Genomic DNA, 17,568 nt, shown 5'->3' on the forward strand with positions numbered 1-17,568 from the left:
CTGAGTCAGAAGCCTGGCGCTGGCCCTCCAGGCTGCAGCCCTCAGAAGCCACTCCTGCCCTCGGTGCTTCTTCACCTAGGAAATGTGGCTCTGGCCGTGCCTACCTGGCAGGCTTGCCGGAGGGTAGGTTAGAGTTCATGTGCAGAGTTCAGACAGCCCATCAGGTAGCCGCGAGGCTATTTCAGTGAAAATTACTTAACGTTTTTGAGTTGCATTGGCCCCACTTCAAGGGCTCAACAGCCACACGTGGCTGTCATTGCACACAGTGTGGACGCAGGACATTCCCCACACGGCAGAGCTGTCCTGGCAGGAGCCAGTCTAGACGGCTCCTGGCACACTGTTACCGGCGAGCTGTTAGGCTGTGCCCCGCCTCAAGCCCAGCACGGACACAGAGCAGGTGGTCAATAATTATTTATTGAAAAAAAACGGACCGCCCCCCAGACTCCAGCTGAAACAACCCCCTCACACACACACACAACCCACGCAGACGGCAACTCCAGATGCGCTGAGCAAGAGGCGACGCTGCTGCCACCCTCCGCCCGCAGCCCCTGGGAGGGCTAGTAGAAATCTTCCTGGTCGGAGTCGGGCCCTGCGCCTTGCTGGTTCTGAATCTGACTTTGCTTCCGGTACAGACAGGCCACCTGAGGGGAGAGGTCGGTGGTGGGCGGGTCAGGAGCCCTGGGCTGCCCACCGCCTTCCAGGCCCTTCCAGGCCCAGACCCACCCCTCTACCCAGGGCCTCACCTGAGCGCTGGTGGTGGCCTCTTCTGGCTTCTTGTCGTCACGGACTCGAATAAACCGAGGGAAGCGAAGGGAGATGCCCTTCTCGCTGTCCACCTGGCGGAGGCGGGGCCATGATGGGACCTGGCGGCGGTCCAGCCCCCAGCCCACCCCAGTTTCCCATCCAAAGTCTCCTCCTCAGGCCTGCACCTGTGGCCTCAGTTTCCTGATCCATACAATGGGGGGCTAAGCAATGGGGCACGGTAAAAATTCAAGAAAGCAATTAAGGGCTTGAGCCGGTAGCTCCTGGGTGTGCTTTTATCATTATTATTAAGGCTGAGAGGCACAAGAGCACAGAGTCAGGATGTGGATTCTAGAGCCAGACTGGGGGGTTCAAGGTCCAGCTCCCAATCAGGATCCAGGGCCAGTTACACTCCCTGGGGTGCTATTTCCCCATCTGGAAAATGCGGACATTCAATTTTCATGAAGGTGAGTAAGTGTGAACAAGTGCGGCGCTGGCTTCATCAACTACCCAACAAACACTGCTCCCATCACTTGTCACCAGGGGACCCCGACTTCCTGATGCGGAGCATGAGTGAGACATTCAATAAAGAAATCAGATTTTAAAAGCAGGAGTCCTGGGACTTCCTTTGTGGCACAGTAGGTTAAGTAACCAGCATTGCCACTGCAGTAGCTGGGATCGCTGCTATGCTTCAGGTTTGATCCCTGGCCTAGAAACTTCTACATGCAGCAGGAACAGCCAAAAACAAACAAAAAATAGAAGTTTTGCCTTTAAATCAAAGTCTGTTTTTTCTTTTATCTTGCTGTGTGCTTGCAAGAAAGTTTCCAGGCCAGGGATTGAACTCATGCCACAACAGTAACCTGAGCCAAAACAGTGACGGTGCCAGATCCTTAAACCACTGAGCCAGCAGGGAATTCCAAAAGTCTGCTTCTAATCAGAAAAGCACATGCTAGATTTTGAAGAATCAGAAGACATCCCAAAAGAAATAGTTTGGGCTTGTTTTTGTTTTTTTCTTCTCTTGGCTACAACGTGCAGGAGCTTGATTCGGGGACCTCGGTTCTCAGACCAGAGATCAAAACTGGGGCCACAGTGGTGAGAGTGCCAAATCCTATTCAATAGACCACCAAGGAACTCTGGAAAGTGCTTTTTTTCCTCTTTCTTCTTCTTCCAGCCACACCCAAGGCATATGGAGGTTCCCACTGGGGTCAAATTGGAGCCACAGCCACTGGCCGACACCACAGCCACAGCAATGATGTATCCGAGCTGCATCAGCAACCTGCTGCAGCTTGCTGCCATAGCAGATCCTTAACCCACTGAGCCACAACGGGAACTCCCAGAACTGCAATGTTAATTTAAGATTTCCTGTTCTTTGGAAGGAGGATGGTGACAGCTGTCCCACTGCAGCTCAGGGCAGTGTGTCTCTGGGCACCGATCCTCTAGCTGACGCAGAGGACAGAACCACCAGTGAGGGAAACTAGCCGAGGAATTCTAAAACTTAGTAGCAAGAACATCAACTACAGTTGAGAAAGAAATGCAGTAGCTGACCTAAAATGCTCAGGAGGAAGAACTCTTTTTTTATCGAAAAGAACTCTTCAAACGATGAAGCACTGAATGCGAGGACTGATAGATAGGAAAGCAATTTCATCGTTTCCCTTTACCGCTGGGGGATTTTTCATTTTCTAGATGAGACCTCAACCTCACGATCTGAAGCCCACATAAAACGCAAGCTCGAGTTCGCCTAAGCATCTCCCACGCAGTAAAGATGTGGGCTCCAAGCCCTCCTCCCCACTGTCCCCCCCCAGCTGGAAGTCCTTTGGAGGATCTACCCAGAGGTCCCCCAGTAACTCACCAGGCCCCGGGCGGCGGGGTAGATGGGGGAGAGGGAGAGGTCGGCGCACTTCACCTCCCACACCGCGCTGGGGTCCAGCCAGTGGTCGGGGGCCACAGCCCCGTCGGCGCGAACGTAGGAGCGGGGGACGGGCAGCACCAGGGCCTGCAGCCAGCGGTGGGAACGAGGGAGAGAGGGTCGTGGACCTCAAAGTCACGGCTGAGAGCTGGAGGGCTGGGGGCTTGCGGGATGAGGAATACCGGGGTACAGGAGAGACAGAGACGCGCCTCAAAGTAAAACGCTAGAGGTGGTGGCGGTGGAAGCGGGAGAAGGTGAGAAGTGACAGATACCCTGGCAGCTGACACAAGAAATTAAAGACAGGCCGAGAGAACAAGAGACCCAGAGCCCGGGAACCCGAGACCCAGAGAAAGAGAGAACCAAGAACGGGACAGCCAGGACCAGAGACCCCAACACGCAGGAAAGCGAGCGCGTACCCCCCAAAATGCCTGGGGCAGGGCTGCAGACGTCCCGGTTACTAGGGGCTCCGCTGGCATTCTAAGGGCACGCGCGGGAGCCAGCCATGCAGCCTGTCCTGAGCCTTCCCGGCGGCGGCCGAGGCACTGAGCGCGGGGATACCAGGCCCCCTGACCAGCGCCTCCGGCCCGCAGCTGGCAGAGCTGAGACTTGAACCTGGATGGGCTGGACTTGAGCCGGCGGTACTGTGCCGCCCCTGGGCCACCCCCGGCTCCCAGCGTGAGCCTCGCTGGAGGGCAAGAGCCTGTGCGCACCCACAGACGGAGGGCGAAGGAGGCGGAGGGGTCTCACCTGGAGGCTCTGGTGATGCGCCTCCAGCTCCTCGTCGCTGAAGCCAGTTCCGAGCTGGAGAGGACAGGGCGGGTCAGAGGCTCCACTTCTCTCTGCTCCCGCCACCTCTGGCCCGAATCTGTATATGCTGGTCCCCGACCCGTCCCCGCCCTCACCAGCACCCACAGACACCTCAGAGGAAGGCGGGGGGCTGCTGGGCCTGTGGCCCAAACCTCCACAGACCCCGAGGGAGAACCACTCTCCCCGCGGTGGCCCCTGCTCCTTCCGCTCCTAGGAGGTCGCTCCCTGGGGAACCTGCACCGCCCACCTGCCCCATAAACAGGATCATCTCCCATCTGAGCGCGGCCAAGGGTTCGCCTTCACCGACCAAGAATAAAGGCCACACGATACCCCCGGGCAAACAGGGAGCGAGACGGCCCGACTTCAAAGGAGCGACAGCAAATCTCAACCAGAAGCCCCCCTGCCCTTCAACCTGAGAGCCTTAAATACGTTCTTACTTTGGCCCCAGCGGCAGGTCTTTAAAAACTGGCCACGACTACAGGGAGCTGACTCAGGACACTGGGACACGGCTCCCTGAAAACCTTTTTTTTTTAGGTTCACCCCTGCAGCACATGGAGGTTCCCAGGCTGGTGTCAAATCGGAGCTACAGCCACGCGGGATCCGAGCTGTGTGTGTGTGTGTGTGTGTGTGTGTGAGACCTACACCACAGCTCACAGCAACACCAGATCCCCAACCTGCTGAGCAAGGCTGAAGATGGAGCCCGCATCCTCACGGACTCGCCTCCTCAAATTCGTTTCCACTGAGCCACAACGGGGACTCCGACCTGAACCCTTATGCGGGCATTCGAGTCATGTTTATGACAGTCCTGAATGGCAAGTGAAAACCTAACATTTCTTACACTTCTTAAATGATATCCAATAGCATCTTTAAAACGTACTTGGGGCAAAAAAAAACAGAAAAGTACTCATCTAGAAGGAGCACAGCTTTCTGAAAATATAAACAAAACATTCCCTCAATTGTTACCAGTGCTTGCCTCTGAGTGGTAGTGTGTTTCCGTGGCAGAAACCCCAGATTTGTTAGATCAGCAGCAGTTAGAGGCCCCCCAGGCTCCTCTGCAGGTAGGGTGGGCCATGGTGCAAAGTGCTGACCAGTGAAGGCAACTTAAGCAGAAACTGCTCCCTGGCTGAGGCTGACTCTGGTGGCCCTTGGCCTCCTCTGCCCATGGGCCTTCCTCCTTCCTGCTGCTTGGAGCATGCACGGGCCATGATGGCTGGCGCTCCAGCAGCCATGTTATGAAGAGGAGGCCAGACGCCCATGACAGACCTACTGTAGGGAAAGAGGAGGCTGGGTCCCTAAGGATATCAGCGCACTGCCTGCCCCCCTTCAGACTTGGGATTAGCATGAGACTTATAAAAAAAAGCCCCCACTTTCTGCAGTTGCACTCAACTCCTAACTGATCCTTATCCATTTCTCTATGTAGAAGCAAGAGTTACTTATAGAACCAGAAAAAGTAAATAAAAGCTAGGAGAAAAAATAATCCTTCTCAGGGAAGCTGTGTGAGCCTCTAGGTCCAGATCCTCCAAAGGATGAGTCACAACCCCATCCCTCCCGCTCCTGGGGTCCACCCGGCCCCAGCACCTTGCATATGGCCTGCAGCTCCTCACTCTCCTCGTCATAGGAGGCCAGCAGGAAGCCCCCGTACCGACCGGCCCTCTTTCCCCGGCCCAGGTAGGCGCCGATCACCACCAGGTCCAGGGTGTCGCTCACGCCATCAAGGTAGTCCTTCTTCAGCTGGGAGGAGGGAAGGTGGGAGGTGAGAGTGGGACGCTCAGCTGTGACCCCCTGCTGGAGGTTAAGTGCCGGAGGGGCTGGGTGAACGGCCCAAGGATGGTCGCTGGAGGAGGCTGCACAAGGAGCAGGTCTCTAGGCTGGAAGAGCTAATAAGAGGTGACTAAACTGGGCCAAGGAGGCAGGATCGAGGGGAGAGGTCAGATTCGGAGAGCTTGGGGGTCACCCCAGGTTCCCCCTTCCTTCGGTATGGAGAACATTTATCCCTTAGTGAAAACTCTACTCCTCATACTATGTATCCCTAGAAAGAAGCATCGACGGTGTGCCAGGCAGGAGCCTTGGGGATATGACAGCGGCTCTTTCCTGAGACAGGAACGGTTTGCAGCCGCACAGCTGCTGACAGCCTCGTGGCGGAGACGGACCACAGACAATGAACAACACACAGGGACACCCTGTCCGAGGCCCAGGCTCCTGGCTGCTCCTCACCGTCCCATGTGCGCTCAGGCCTTGACCACTTCTTGCCTCCTGCCTGCCGGCTCCCACTTCTGCCCAGCAGCCCCACTCCACACCCGCTCACCATCCGCCGTGCGGCCAGAGGACCTGTGCACAGCTCCACCTCCTCCTTAGAAGCTCCTCTGGTTCCCGAAGCCCTTGGCAGCCCTCACTGTGCTGTGTGATCTGGGATCTGCTCTCCGACCTGACCTCACCTCCTGCCTCCATCAGCCTCGACCCCTGCACACGCCAAGCCTGTTCCTACCCCAGGGCCTTTGCACTTGCTGACACCCCCCAGGCTCTGCCCCTAATCCTCCCATGACACTGACCACCTCCCGTTGTCCAGGCCTCCACCCAAAGGTCTCCTCGGGAGAGGCTTTCCCCAGTCACCCCAAGTACTCAGACCCTCGCTGGCCCTCAGTGGACCTGCTTTCCTTCCAGTGCTCAGTACTCCCTGGCTTCATCCCGTTCGGGTCCTGGCTGACTTCCTGCCCGCAGCCTTCCCTGACTCCGAAGCAAGCTCAGGGGGAACAGAAAGCTCCTCCAGCTCCCTGACCCTGGCATCTGGGCCACCTGGTCTTGGTGAATTTGTTCTCAGGACTCGCGAGGGGAGCAGAGCTGAGGCTGGCTGCAATGGGAGGCGGGAGGGATCGAGCACAGGGCTCCGGGGCTGACGCAGGTGTGTGCAGAGACTGGGACGCCCACAGGGCAGCTTCCGCCTGAGCTCAGCAGAGGAAGGCGGGGTGGCAGCACCTTGAGCCAGTTGTGCGACCTCTTGGCAATCTCGTAGGTGGCATCGACATCCAGGGTCTTCACCATCAGGCCCTCGCAGGAGTCTGGGGGGACACGAGAGCCCTGGGAAGCGCCGGCTCAACCCTCACACCCGCGGGAGCAGGCAGGGTTCCGGTCCAGTCGTCTCGGGGCCGGGCGGGTGCCCTCACCTTTCACCGACTGCTCCAGGAACTCGGCGATCTGGTCCGTGTCCTTGGTGTCCAGGGAGGTGGCGAAGACAAACTCGCCCTCTGTCTCCACGAAGTTCTCCCGGAGCAGCTGCCGCCGTCGGGAAAGGGGCTCCCGAACCAGGGACTGCGGGGCAGGGGGAGAGGCCGGGGCGTCACGGTGGATGTAGCGGCAAGCAGGCCCGACCGTGGGGCCGTGGGAGGGGATGGGTCACAGGCCACCAGGCGGCTGACAGAGACGAGCGTGAAGAGGGCGCTGGTTCACGCCTCGCAGATGCTTTAATGTCTGGCTTGGGGCACCAGATCCACACCTGCCCCGTGGAGATGCGGGGGTGGAAAGGGGGGGCCCGCGGCCCCACCTTGAGAACCACTGCCCGAGCGGGGCTCAGCGACTCGGAAGACTCAGACCTGACTCTCGGACCCGGCTCCCAAGCTCTCAGGCCCGAGGCCCGGCCCGTCACCTCCGACCTGACCCGAGGCCCCGCGCAGCTCACCTCTCCGTTGAGGTAGATGAGGTCGAAGGCGTAGAGACACACCTGCACCTGGATCTCTGCCGCGTCCACCTCCTGAGTCGGGGTGGAGTGGAGACGGGGTGGAGGGAGGTGAGACAGGCAGGCCGAGTGCCCTTGCGCCCGCCACCCCTGCCCCCTGCCGTTCTCCCCTCTCCCCAGCGAACAGGCCGCACACCCGGGAGGGTGTGAAGGCAGCAGCGCGGAGCAGCAATGGCGGCCACCTCACTCCCCTCTGCTGTGTGTCTGCTCTCCCTGCCTCCTCTGCAGCTGATGGGGACGATATGACACAATTCTGGCCAATGAGAGCCAAGAAGTTTGCTGGGGTGCGGGTTGTGGGGGCTCCTAGAACAGATCTACTTTTCTAACAAAACAGCCCTTTCCTCCTTCCTACGTGGCATTCTGGGATGAGAACGCGATGGCTGGAGCTGCGGCAGCCGTCCTGTAAAAGGCCACGAGACCTGTATCCCAACCACTAACTGCCGCTGGCATTGAGCAGGACTGGGTGGAAGATGAGGGAGCGTGAGACCTTGGCAGGAGGTGGAGGGGGCCAGGGGCTACCTTGCGTTTGCGGGTGGTAAGCACTTGGAATGGCTGGATCTGCTTCTTTTCCCGGTCCCAAGCCACGGCTTCTGCATCCAGGATAAAGGATGTGACGGATGGGAGTTTAATCTAAAAGGTGAAGGGGGGACCCAGGGCTGGTAAGAGGTGGAAGATGAGGCCAAATATCCTTTTCCTTCCACAGCACCAAAGATCCATGGATGGACTGACGCCAACCTCCAAGAGACAAATGAACAGAAACCCCCTCTCATTCCCCCCTGGGGGGGAAAATACCGAGTTTTCTGAAGACTTACTTTGTGGTCCCGCCAGCTGGAAACCCAGGAGCCTTTGTCATCCTGCCTTTCCCCCCGCTTCACCCTCAACTCCCCAGGGAACATGTCCACTTCCCCCACCCCACGTCTCTAAGCCGCCCACTGGCCGCCACCTCGCCTAGCCTGGTCCAGCCTAAGCCACAGCATCCTGCTGTCTCCCCACTCCTGACTGACCCTGTCCGACTCACTCTCTTCACAGCAAGCCACCCCACATCCGATCACTGCTCACCCCTGCTAAAACCACCCTACAACTCCCCAAAGCTGTGGGAGCTCTCTCCGGGTCAGCCCCTGACCCCCCCAGACTCACCCTCCGCACCCCAACACACTAGCCTTTCTATGCCCCTCCAACCACAGGGCCTTTGCACATGCTGTTTACTCTAGACATCTGTCCCTTTCCTTCACCTCCAAGGAAAGCTGCCGCACACCTCCGGCAGCACCATTCACACTGGATCCTGGGGCTGTGCGGTGACAGCCCTGCTCCCTTGACACCGAGTCTAAGTCAAGTCTGACTCCGGTAAAGGCTCAGAACGCTGGGCCTTGTCTCCAGAGCCCCATCTCTGCGTTCACTTGCGGAGGCAACAGCGAGACCCTGATGAAGATCTGTCTGTCTCGCCGTCTGAGTTAAAGCCCAGCCTGAGGCACAGGGCTGAGCACGGAGCAGACGCCCAATAAATACTTGCTGACGGAACGAGCGATAGAAGCCAGGTACTGAAGGCCCCTGCTGTAGGATTCTGCTTGCATGCAGCGCCAGCACAGGCGAAACTACTCCAACAGGACAAAAAAGCAGGGCAGTGGGTGCTGCCTTGGGAGAGGGAAGTGGGGGTGGGGCTGCTTGGCAAGCGGCACGAGGAAACGTTCTGGAGTCAATGTTCTGGAGTCGGGAAAACATGGAGATGTTCTATACACTGATTACGTGAGTGTGTGAACTTACAAAACTCATCTAATCTGCACTCTACACTCAAGAGCAGAACCTTTTATAGAAAGCTACATCTTAAGAAAACTGATTTGAAAAAAATAGCGCTTGGCACGTAACACAAGCTCCATTAATGCCTGTGCTGTACTGTTACTTCTGTCCCCGCTGCTCTAGGAAAGAACAAACTTCCTAATTAATGAGGGCAGGCGGGCACGGAGAACGGCTCTTTGACCGGAGGACGCCGTGACAGGCCCGAGACCCCCCCTTGGGAACAGAGACGCCCCAGGCTCCAGGGCCCTTGAGACCCAGCCCCATTCAGGCTGTGGGCCAACCTGCGGGCCGCCTCCACCCTTGTCCCCAGCCCCCTCCCTGTCCTGGGAGGGCCTGGCTTTCCCAGCCTCTGCTGCACCCGGTGCTGGACAGTGACCCTAAGCTGGAGTCAGGTGGGGGCAGGGGGCGGGTCCTGGAAAAGCGCTCACTTTCCCCAGGAGAGGGGACAGAGACCGGAACCCCCTTGTGTCTTTGTCTGGAAGCGTGGTGGCATCTGGAGATACAGGGGATGGCCAACCAGCCAAGGACTGCAGAGGACAGAGGACTGAGCTGGATCTACGAGGACATCAGGCTCAGCGGAGCCGCCCAGGGCAATGCGCCTTCTGAGTTCACTGGGGAAAAAATAGCACCTGCAGGTGTTCTGTCATCTGCAGCCCGACACGCTCCAATCTCCTTCCAATAAACGCCCAGCTGTGCCGAGCTGGCCTGGCCTCGGTCCTCCGCCCCCGGACAGTGGTCCCTGTCCCAGCCCCGCCCGAGTGAAAGCCAGCGGCAGCCGCCCACCTTGGGGATGCGGCTGATGATGTCGGGGTACCTTCCGGTGTTGTCTTCCTGGTTCCTGCTGAAGATCTTCACCTCGCCGCCTTCCAGAACGTGGATCTGCAGCAGTGGGGGAGGCAAGGGGACTCAGAGCCCCGTCCACCCCGGGTGGCCCCTCCTGTCTCTTCCTGAACCCATTTCACTGGCAGAAGGTTCCAGAGGCCCTGAGGAGGTACTGGTGCATCCTCTCCTTGGTTCAAACGGCAGCCCCTCCGCCTCTTCTTCATCTCCAGCCCCAGCCCCCGCCCCCGCCCGACCCCGTAAGCACGGGGCTTTGCCGCATGCGCACAGGCTGACCGTGCCTGGATGTCGTCACACACTCTGCTTTTAACTACTCGTTTAAAATGTCAGGTCACAGTCCTTGAGCTGAGCTGAGTATATGCCATCTAACACGGATGTTATCCTGAGAGGTGGCGGCATGTGTATATATCGCCACAGCATGCAGAAACTCCTGTGCCAGGAATCCAACCTGAGCCACAGCAGGAACAACGCCAGCTCCTTAACTTACTGAGCCACCAGGAAACTCCATATACATATATATATATGTATGTATATATATTTAAATTGCTGTCACTATGGAAAAGCACAGTTTATTTTTTCTCTCACTGTACTCTGAAGACCTTCTCTGTAAATGTCTATCGAATCCACCACAAAAAGCTGCCCCCGTGCCCACCGGGCTCTCTCATCCATCCGCAGGCAAGGCGCAGGGAGATGGCCCCCGCTGGCCCAGAGCCACAGCAAGCGCCTTACAGACCAGACCAAGGACACCTCCGGCCCTGGGTCTCGGGACACACGCCCGCGTAGCTGCACTGAGGGTGACGCGGGGCACCCGTTACAGTTGCACACACGCCAGCAGGACACGACATCATCAAGTAAAACCCATTTTCCAGAGATGCCTTCGGGTGGCTTCGCCCCCCTGCACGGAAGGGGGAACTACAGCCCCCGGGACGGGCAAGGTCAGTGGGCAGCGGTGGCCGAGGCCGGCCTTGAGCCACCCCACAGCCCTGCCCTGCTGAAGGGACGCGTCCACGCCCTCACCTGTGCTCTCTGCCCATCGTATTTGTACTCGCAGGTGAACGCTGCCTCTTCAAAGCGTTTCAGGACCTCGCTGACGCCCCGCGTGGGGTGTGCCAGCATTGGTTTCAGGGGGACCCCTGGGAGGGGAGGAGAGAAAGCCCGTTCGGGTGGATGTGGGAGTGGGAGTCAGAGGGCAGGCAGCAAGTCAGAGACAGGGTGTGGGGACGGCTGAGTGCAAGGCCTGGGTCACGCTGTCACAAGGAACCTGGCCACCCCCTCTTCTCTAAACTAGGACAGAACACACGCTGTCTTCTGATCACACACATCAGGGTGACAAGCTGGGATGACACAGCGATGGGACAGAAGGAACTCGAGGGGTGGGGGGTGCCCTGACCACCTGCCTCCCCCTGGACCCTTATGTGCAAGAGAACGAGGCTCTGTCTGCCTCGCTGCCTTTGGGGGCATCTTTGCTTCAGCAACCCTGACACAGAATGGGGAGCTCTGAGAAAAGGAACGGCTTTTAGCACAGGGAACAGGACTCGCTTTTGGAGGAGGGGATTCTGTGGCTTCTTGGAGGCTCCTCTGAGAGCCCTGGGCCCTGGAGGGCAGAAGCCAAGGCCGGGAGGGGGAGCGGAGCCTGAGGCAGAAGGCGCCGGGCGCAGGGTGGGGGTTACCTGGGCTCAGCCTACAGTGCTCCGGGAGACGTTCCAGGCCGTGCTCCAGCAGCACAGGGATGATCCGGTCCAGGTCGGGCACCTCGCTGGGGTGGGGGGTGAGAACCAGGTCGGGGCGTCTTTCCAGAGCTCTGCACTACGGCTGCAAGACCCACCTCCGCCTGCCTGTTACCCCGGCCCAGGGCCTGCTCTTGCCCATCCCCGACTCCCCTTGTCCCCGTCCCTGTCGTGGTCCTCACTCCGTGGCGCCATACATTAGCCCTCTCTCTCCCTTGGTCTGGGCCAGCCACTGCCCCTGTCTGTCACCAGTGACTCTCCACCTGGGCTACGCGGCAGAACCACTGAGGAAGGGCTAGAAAAAGTGCTTCCTCGAGGCCTGCCTCCACCTCATCTATAGGTCCCCACGCAGGGGCAGAGCTGAGTCCACCCTGCCCTCCCTGCCAGGGGCTCTGCAAGTGTGTGCCCAGCACCCAGGGGGCCCGGCCCAAGGCAAGCACTGCATGGGCACCTGGGAACCCCTCGTTGGCCGTCCTGCGCTGTCACACCCTCTGGGCAGTCACCGTCCTGTGGCCAGCCCAGGGTCTCAGCTGGCTGGGTCCCTCCACAAGGCTCTTTTGGGAGCCCTCACTGTCATTCCCCGGATGTCCTCTCTGTGACTGTCACGACCCCTCATGGTGCATCAGTCACCAGCCCCTCTGGGTCCCTCATAGCCCTTCACACACACAGTCCTGGCAGGACCTGGAAACCTCTGGACGCTGCTCCTCTCCTCTGCTGTCAGAGCGTCGGCCTCTCCCTGTCCTCACCCTTCACTCTCTGCCACCTCCCCGTGCCCAGCACAGATTCCACCTAGATCACTGCCCAGGCCATCGGCAGTTCCGTGATGGTCACAGATGCTTGCCGGCCTTCCCAACCCGACCCCACCCCACCCCTGCGCCACCACCACCCTCCTGCTCAGCCCAGGGTCCCCGGATCTCACCAGAACGTCTGTTTCAGGATCATGCCCTGCTCCTCCAGCCACGTCTTTCTGGCTTCTGCTGTCTTACCCTTCCCAGCATCCACCACGGCCGGGGGGAATTCTAGGACAGGCCCCAGCAGGAGAGGCTTTCAGATGGGCCCAACCCTCCTCAGCTACCCAGGGTCCACAGGGGGTGGTGGCTGCTGGGGACAGTTTCCTCAGGGGAGAGGGGTCTGGAGGGGCAGGGGGAAGTGAGACCCGCCTGGGGAAGGGGTGGGGGGGCTTCTGAAAAGGAAAAGGGCAGCTGGGTCACCTCGAGAGATGGGCAGGGGCCGGCTGCAGGGGCTCACCTTGGCCTGGGGGCGTGAGGCTCGCAGCCTGGGCGAGGGCCGCCAGCACCGACTGCTCAGCCAGCCCGAGGCGCAGCCGTCCACTCAGGGCTCTGGGGAGAGAGAGGCCATGGGCCGTGGGCCTGCCTGCACGGGTCCAACCTGTCCACGCCCCTGCTGTCCACACCCTGCTCCTGCCTCCCCGTCTCCCCCACCTCGACCCTCTCCTCAAAACCTTCAGAGTCAGAAAGCAACTGAGCTCACACAGCCCCACTGAACAGAGGAGAAAACAGCCGGCCCGCAGCACACGGCCCGCAGTAATCGCGACCGCTGGCAGTGCCTGCGAGCAGAACTAGGGGCCTGGCAGGGGCCTCGGCCTCTCACCTCAGCTGCGCTCTAAGAAAGAGGTGTGGCTCGGGAAGGCAGGGTAGAGCCAGGCCTGGAACTAGAACACACCCTGCCCCCAAGGTGTCGGAGTGTGACAGCCAAGAAGTGTCCCCACCACAGGCCTTGCTCTGAGCCAGGGACCTCTGGCAGGAGGCTTTGCCTCCCTGTGCCCCCAGCCCCCTTCTGTAAACTGGGGCTAAGGGCAGCAGGGAGGATGTAGGAATAAAGCAGCTGGCACTGGGCAGAGCACCAGGAAACACTCCATGAGGTTGGCTGTCAATGATGCAATGATGCATTTTCACTGTCATGGCAACGGCGGCCTCAGGGTGCACTGCCCCCCCCAACTCTGGAGGCCAAGGCAGACATCACCAATCAATCACAGCACTCTTCTCACCTGAGCCCAGGACCCTTCTCCCCGCAACATTACTGAGAGGAGGAGCCGCCCCTGAAAGGAAATCTATGTCCCAAGAAGGCCCCTCAGGGCCTGGACCCCCGGCTGTTCTCATCCAAGGGCGGTCAGGGCACGGGCAGTCATGCAGCTGCATGTCCCTCCCCACCTCACCTGGCGATGAATCGCGCTTCTGAGTGGCGACAGGCCACAAAGAGGCCTTTGATGATTTCCATCTTCTTGGCTGTGGACTGAAGAGGTGGGGGAGAAGCAGTCAGTGCCTGGGGGGCAGGGGCGCTGAGCACCCCGGAGTACCTGCCCCCATCACCGCCTGCTCCCCAAGTCCCAGGGCCCCATGCTCTTGGCACTCGCTCTCCAGGCCTCCCTCCCCAGCCCTACTCAGCACTCGCTCGTGCGGTCCTGGCCCACAGCGGGGACCAGGTCAGCGCTAGAATCTTAGGAGCAGGGTCCCTGGGTCCTGAGAGCAGCAGAAGCACAGCAAGCCCTGCATCCTGCAAGCAGGACGGAAGCCACCCAGCCCTGAACGTCTAACCAGAGCTGTTGATTTAGGTCCCAGGCGGAGAAGGACGGGGAACGGGGCGAGTCGCCCACCCACTCACCGCGCTGCCAGCTAGCTGCGCGATGTCCCGGAACTTGGTGAAGACGCCGGCAGCAGTGAGGGCGGGTGGGGGCAGCACGAGCCTCTGGGTGCTGCGGCTGCTCTCGGCCACCAGCCCCACGTCGCCCTTCTCGGCCACCTCAGCCCGGACCGACTCGAGCTGCCGACCTAGGGAAGGAAAGGGTGGTGCTGAGGGCAGCAGCGGCGTGGGCTCCTGGTGGGGCCCCCTGCCCGCTGCAAGGGCTTGGTGCGTCTCTGAGTCCCAGGACCCGGGGGAAGGGGCCGGTTAGCGTTCACCCGAAGGGTCGGCAGCTGGACACCCCACCTCCACCAGAGGTGCTGCAGTGCTGTCGTCAGTGTGCAGACGGAACTGAAAGCCCCAGGGTGGCGAGCGCAGAGGGACCCCTGCCTGTCCCCTCCTGGGTCGTTACCACCCTCCAGAGTGCCCAGTGGCCCTTTGCTTTTCTGTCTCTCGATCTTGCTGAAGTCACCGATTTACACACACTGGAGGCGTCCTGGCCTGACTGCCCCTTGGGAAGAGCAGGAGGCCGGGAAGGCGCCATCTGCCCCGGGAGGCTCCCCGCCCTTGCGGTCACTTCGCTCCCACTCTCCGCCGCCTCACCTGTGGCCTGGGCCACCGCCTTGAGAAGGATGCCATCGCCGATGCCAAGCTCCAGGCCCTGCTGGGGCGGCCCCAGGCGGTTGAGGCTGAGGTAGAGGACGGGGAGGAGGTCCGCAGGTGACAGGGCCACCACAGAGCGCAGCAGGTTGCTCAGCGTCTCGACCATGCGGAGCCTGGAGGAGGGGACAGGCCGTGATGTCTCGGCATTTCAGGGTCAAGGTGTTGGGGGGTGGGGATAAAAGGAACCCAGGAGAAGACGAGGAAAGGGCTGCAGGTGGGAGAGGAACGCCATCCGCCAGTGTCGAACACGATGACGAGTCTCCACAGAGACGGAACAGCCCACGAGGAGACGTGCCCCATGCTCAGCACCCGTGGGATCCGCTGCCTCCGTCCTCACAGCTCCCTTGAGCTGGATGTGACCATCGCTCCACTCCACAGGTGAAGAAACTGAGGCACAGAAAGATTACACAACTTGCCCAAGGCCACAGAGCTAGTGAGGATCAGGCTGAGGTGCAAACTCAGGTGGCGGCTCCAGGACCCGGGCTCCCAGCCCCCGAGCTGGGCTGCTCTGAAGATAACACATTTCTGTGTCACAGAAACTGGCAACGCCTGCCTGGGTTTACCGTCGGCGGAGGGCCTGATTGCAAAGAGAAGCTCTTCTTTCTCACAGGCGCCTGATTAACAAAAGCAGAAGGAAGGAGAAAGAGAGCCAGCCCGCCCTGGTGACAGCTGCTCCAGGAAAGCCGCGGTCCTGGAGGCTCCGTGGGGGAAGAGGGTGCGAGCACAGGCACCCGGGGAGCAGACAGGCCCTGATGGATGGAAATGAGGTCTCGGCCGGCGTAATGATGGGAAAGGCTGAGGTGAGGCCGCCCTGGATCAGGGTGGGCCGTATAACCACTGAGCGTCCTCATAAAATAGGGACACACAGACAAGGGACTCTGATGGCAGGCAGAGACGGGACGGATGTGTCCACAGCCACAGGACACCAAGGACAGAAGCCGGGCAGAGGCTTGGTCGGGGTCCCCTCAGAGCCTCCAGAAGGAACCCACTGCCATACCTTGGCTGCAGACCCCGGCCCCCAAACGGAGAGACAATACACTTGTGTGGGTTTAAGCCAAGCGTGTAGTGACTGCACTCGGCAGCCCTGGACACCCACACAGACGCTACAATTAGCGGGCAGAGGCTCCCCGAGAAAGACGCTCCCTGCACAGCCTTGGAGCGAATCCCCAGGAGAAGCCCAGTTCCGGCCGAGGGGACACGCAAGCCTCCCCGAGCCCGGTCAACCTGGAGCCAGACAGGCCGCACGTGCCCCTTGGGAGGCCAGGAGCAAGCAGGGCATCTGTGCTCCGCCCACCAAAGACGGGCCACCTGCGTCAGCTCCCCGAGGAGGCGCAGACAAACCCAAAGGGAGAGAGGGCCTGCCAGTTCGCTGGCCGCTTCACAAGAGCCGAGGGGGTGAGGGCACAGAGAGACAGAGAAGCTGCCCGGGATGCGGGAGACGAAGCAGACCAGACATCTAAGCTCAATGGGATTTTACCGATACTGCTACATGGCTTTTTTTTTTTTTTCCTACTTGGCCGCCCCCACAGCATATGGAAGTTCCCAGGCCAGGGATTGAACCTGCGCCACAGGAGTGGCAGTGAGCCGAGCCGCAAGAGTGGCAATGCTGGATCCTTAACCCACTGAGCCACCGGGGAACTCCTACTCAACTTGAAATGTAATAAAAACAAAATAGTTGGGGAAAAAATCTTTAAAAATCCAAAAAACAAAATGACTTGTCGTTGCCATTTTTTAATGAGAAAAGCTCAGTGGGGTGGGGGATCCTGCCCACGCACATGGGGAGGCTGCCAAAACGTCAAGAGTCTGTAGACTTCCTAACAGCACAGAGACAGCCCCCCGTGTGCGGAGACACAGGCCCCGCAGAGGCAGAGGATCAACGGTCTTAGGCCCGTTTACGTAGGGAACTCGAGCATCTGCAGGTCTGGGGACCTGGTGAGGGTTGTGGAACCAGGTCCCCATGGACACAGGGCACGAATGTCCTGACACGGGTTCGGGATCCGCATCCCGCGCAGATGTGAGATGGGAGCATTAGGGAAGCCGGGCAAGGGTATTCGGGGACTCTGCACTCGCTCTGCAATTTCTCTGCAAGTCTAAAGTCATCACCGAAAAGGTTAAAAAATTCTAAATTTGGGACTATGGGCTTCGGACCATCCCCTGCAGTGCTCCTGAATTAGGTCAAACTCAAAACCCTGCTGGGTTACTTTTTCATTTCACAGTTCTCACAGCAAACTCGAGACATCTCACTTTCACTTTACTCATGAGAGAGCAATGCTCAGAGAGGTCAGGCCACCCACCTACTGTCACACAGCCAGGAAGCAGCAGAGCTGGGCCCACTCCCAGACCTGTCTGTCCCCCGGGGCAGGGCTGTGGCTAACAGCCCTCACTCTGCAGCTGCCCGCAGTGGGCCTCCGAGCCCCTCAGCCTGGCAGTCAAGGTCCTTCTTGTGCCCCCAGGCCCTGCAAGTCTGCCGTGGGGGTTACACCCCAGAGATTCTGCTCACATTCACAAAGGCACACATTTGCAAGAACAAAGCGTGAGGGACAGCCTAAACACACTGCCCCAGGGCTGGAGAAGTGGAGGTGACATGGGAAAATGAGCCGCAGAACAGTTAAACCAAAGCTGAGGTCTGCCTGAAGCAACGTGGAGAGGCCTGCTGAAAACAAGGCTGACGGCAGGGGCAGGAGGCAGAACCACGGGGACCCACAACAATACCCACATCC

General features: G+C 59.6%; 1 protein-coding gene across 8 annotated transcripts in view; it reads right to left on the reverse strand.

Moving 5' to 3' along the window:
• Positions 1-396: 396 nt before the first annotated feature.
• LIG1 (DNA ligase 1) overlaps positions 397-17,568 on the reverse strand; it is a 64,876-nt gene continuing 47,704 nt past the window's right edge. For all 8 annotated transcript variants that reach the window (XM_047789856.1, XM_047789854.1, XM_047789853.1 and 5 more), the window contains 17 exons: positions 14,789-14,961; positions 14,168-14,334; positions 13,722-13,798; positions 12,794-12,885; positions 12,465-12,564; positions 11,489-11,574; positions 10,836-10,951; positions 9,762-9,857; positions 7,704-7,814; positions 7,128-7,199; positions 6,616-6,760; positions 6,428-6,510; positions 5,033-5,185; positions 3,395-3,448; positions 2,591-2,734; positions 744-836; positions 397-641 (listed from right to left, as the gene is read on the reverse strand). In XM_047789856.1, the coding sequence (XP_047645812.1) occupies positions 558-641; positions 744-836; positions 2,591-2,734; positions 3,395-3,448; positions 5,033-5,185; positions 6,428-6,510; positions 6,616-6,760; positions 7,128-7,199; positions 7,704-7,814; positions 9,762-9,857; positions 10,836-10,951; positions 11,489-11,574; positions 12,465-12,564; positions 12,794-12,885; positions 13,722-13,798; positions 14,168-14,334; positions 14,789-14,961 (1,846 nt within the window). In that variant the 3' untranslated portion in view covers positions 397-557. The remainder of the gene's footprint in view (positions 642-743; positions 837-2,590; positions 2,735-3,394; positions 3,449-5,032; positions 5,186-6,427; positions 6,511-6,615; positions 6,761-7,127; positions 7,200-7,703; positions 7,815-9,761; positions 9,858-10,835; positions 10,952-11,488; positions 11,575-12,464; positions 12,565-12,793; positions 12,886-13,721; positions 13,799-14,167; positions 14,335-14,788; positions 14,962-17,568) is intronic.

This window comes from Phacochoerus africanus, chromosome 8 (genome assembly GCF_016906955.1).
Source record: "Phacochoerus africanus isolate WHEZ1 chromosome 8, ROS_Pafr_v1, whole genome shotgun sequence".
Lineage (NCBI taxonomy): Eukaryota > Metazoa > Chordata > Mammalia > Artiodactyla > Suidae > Phacochoerus > Phacochoerus africanus.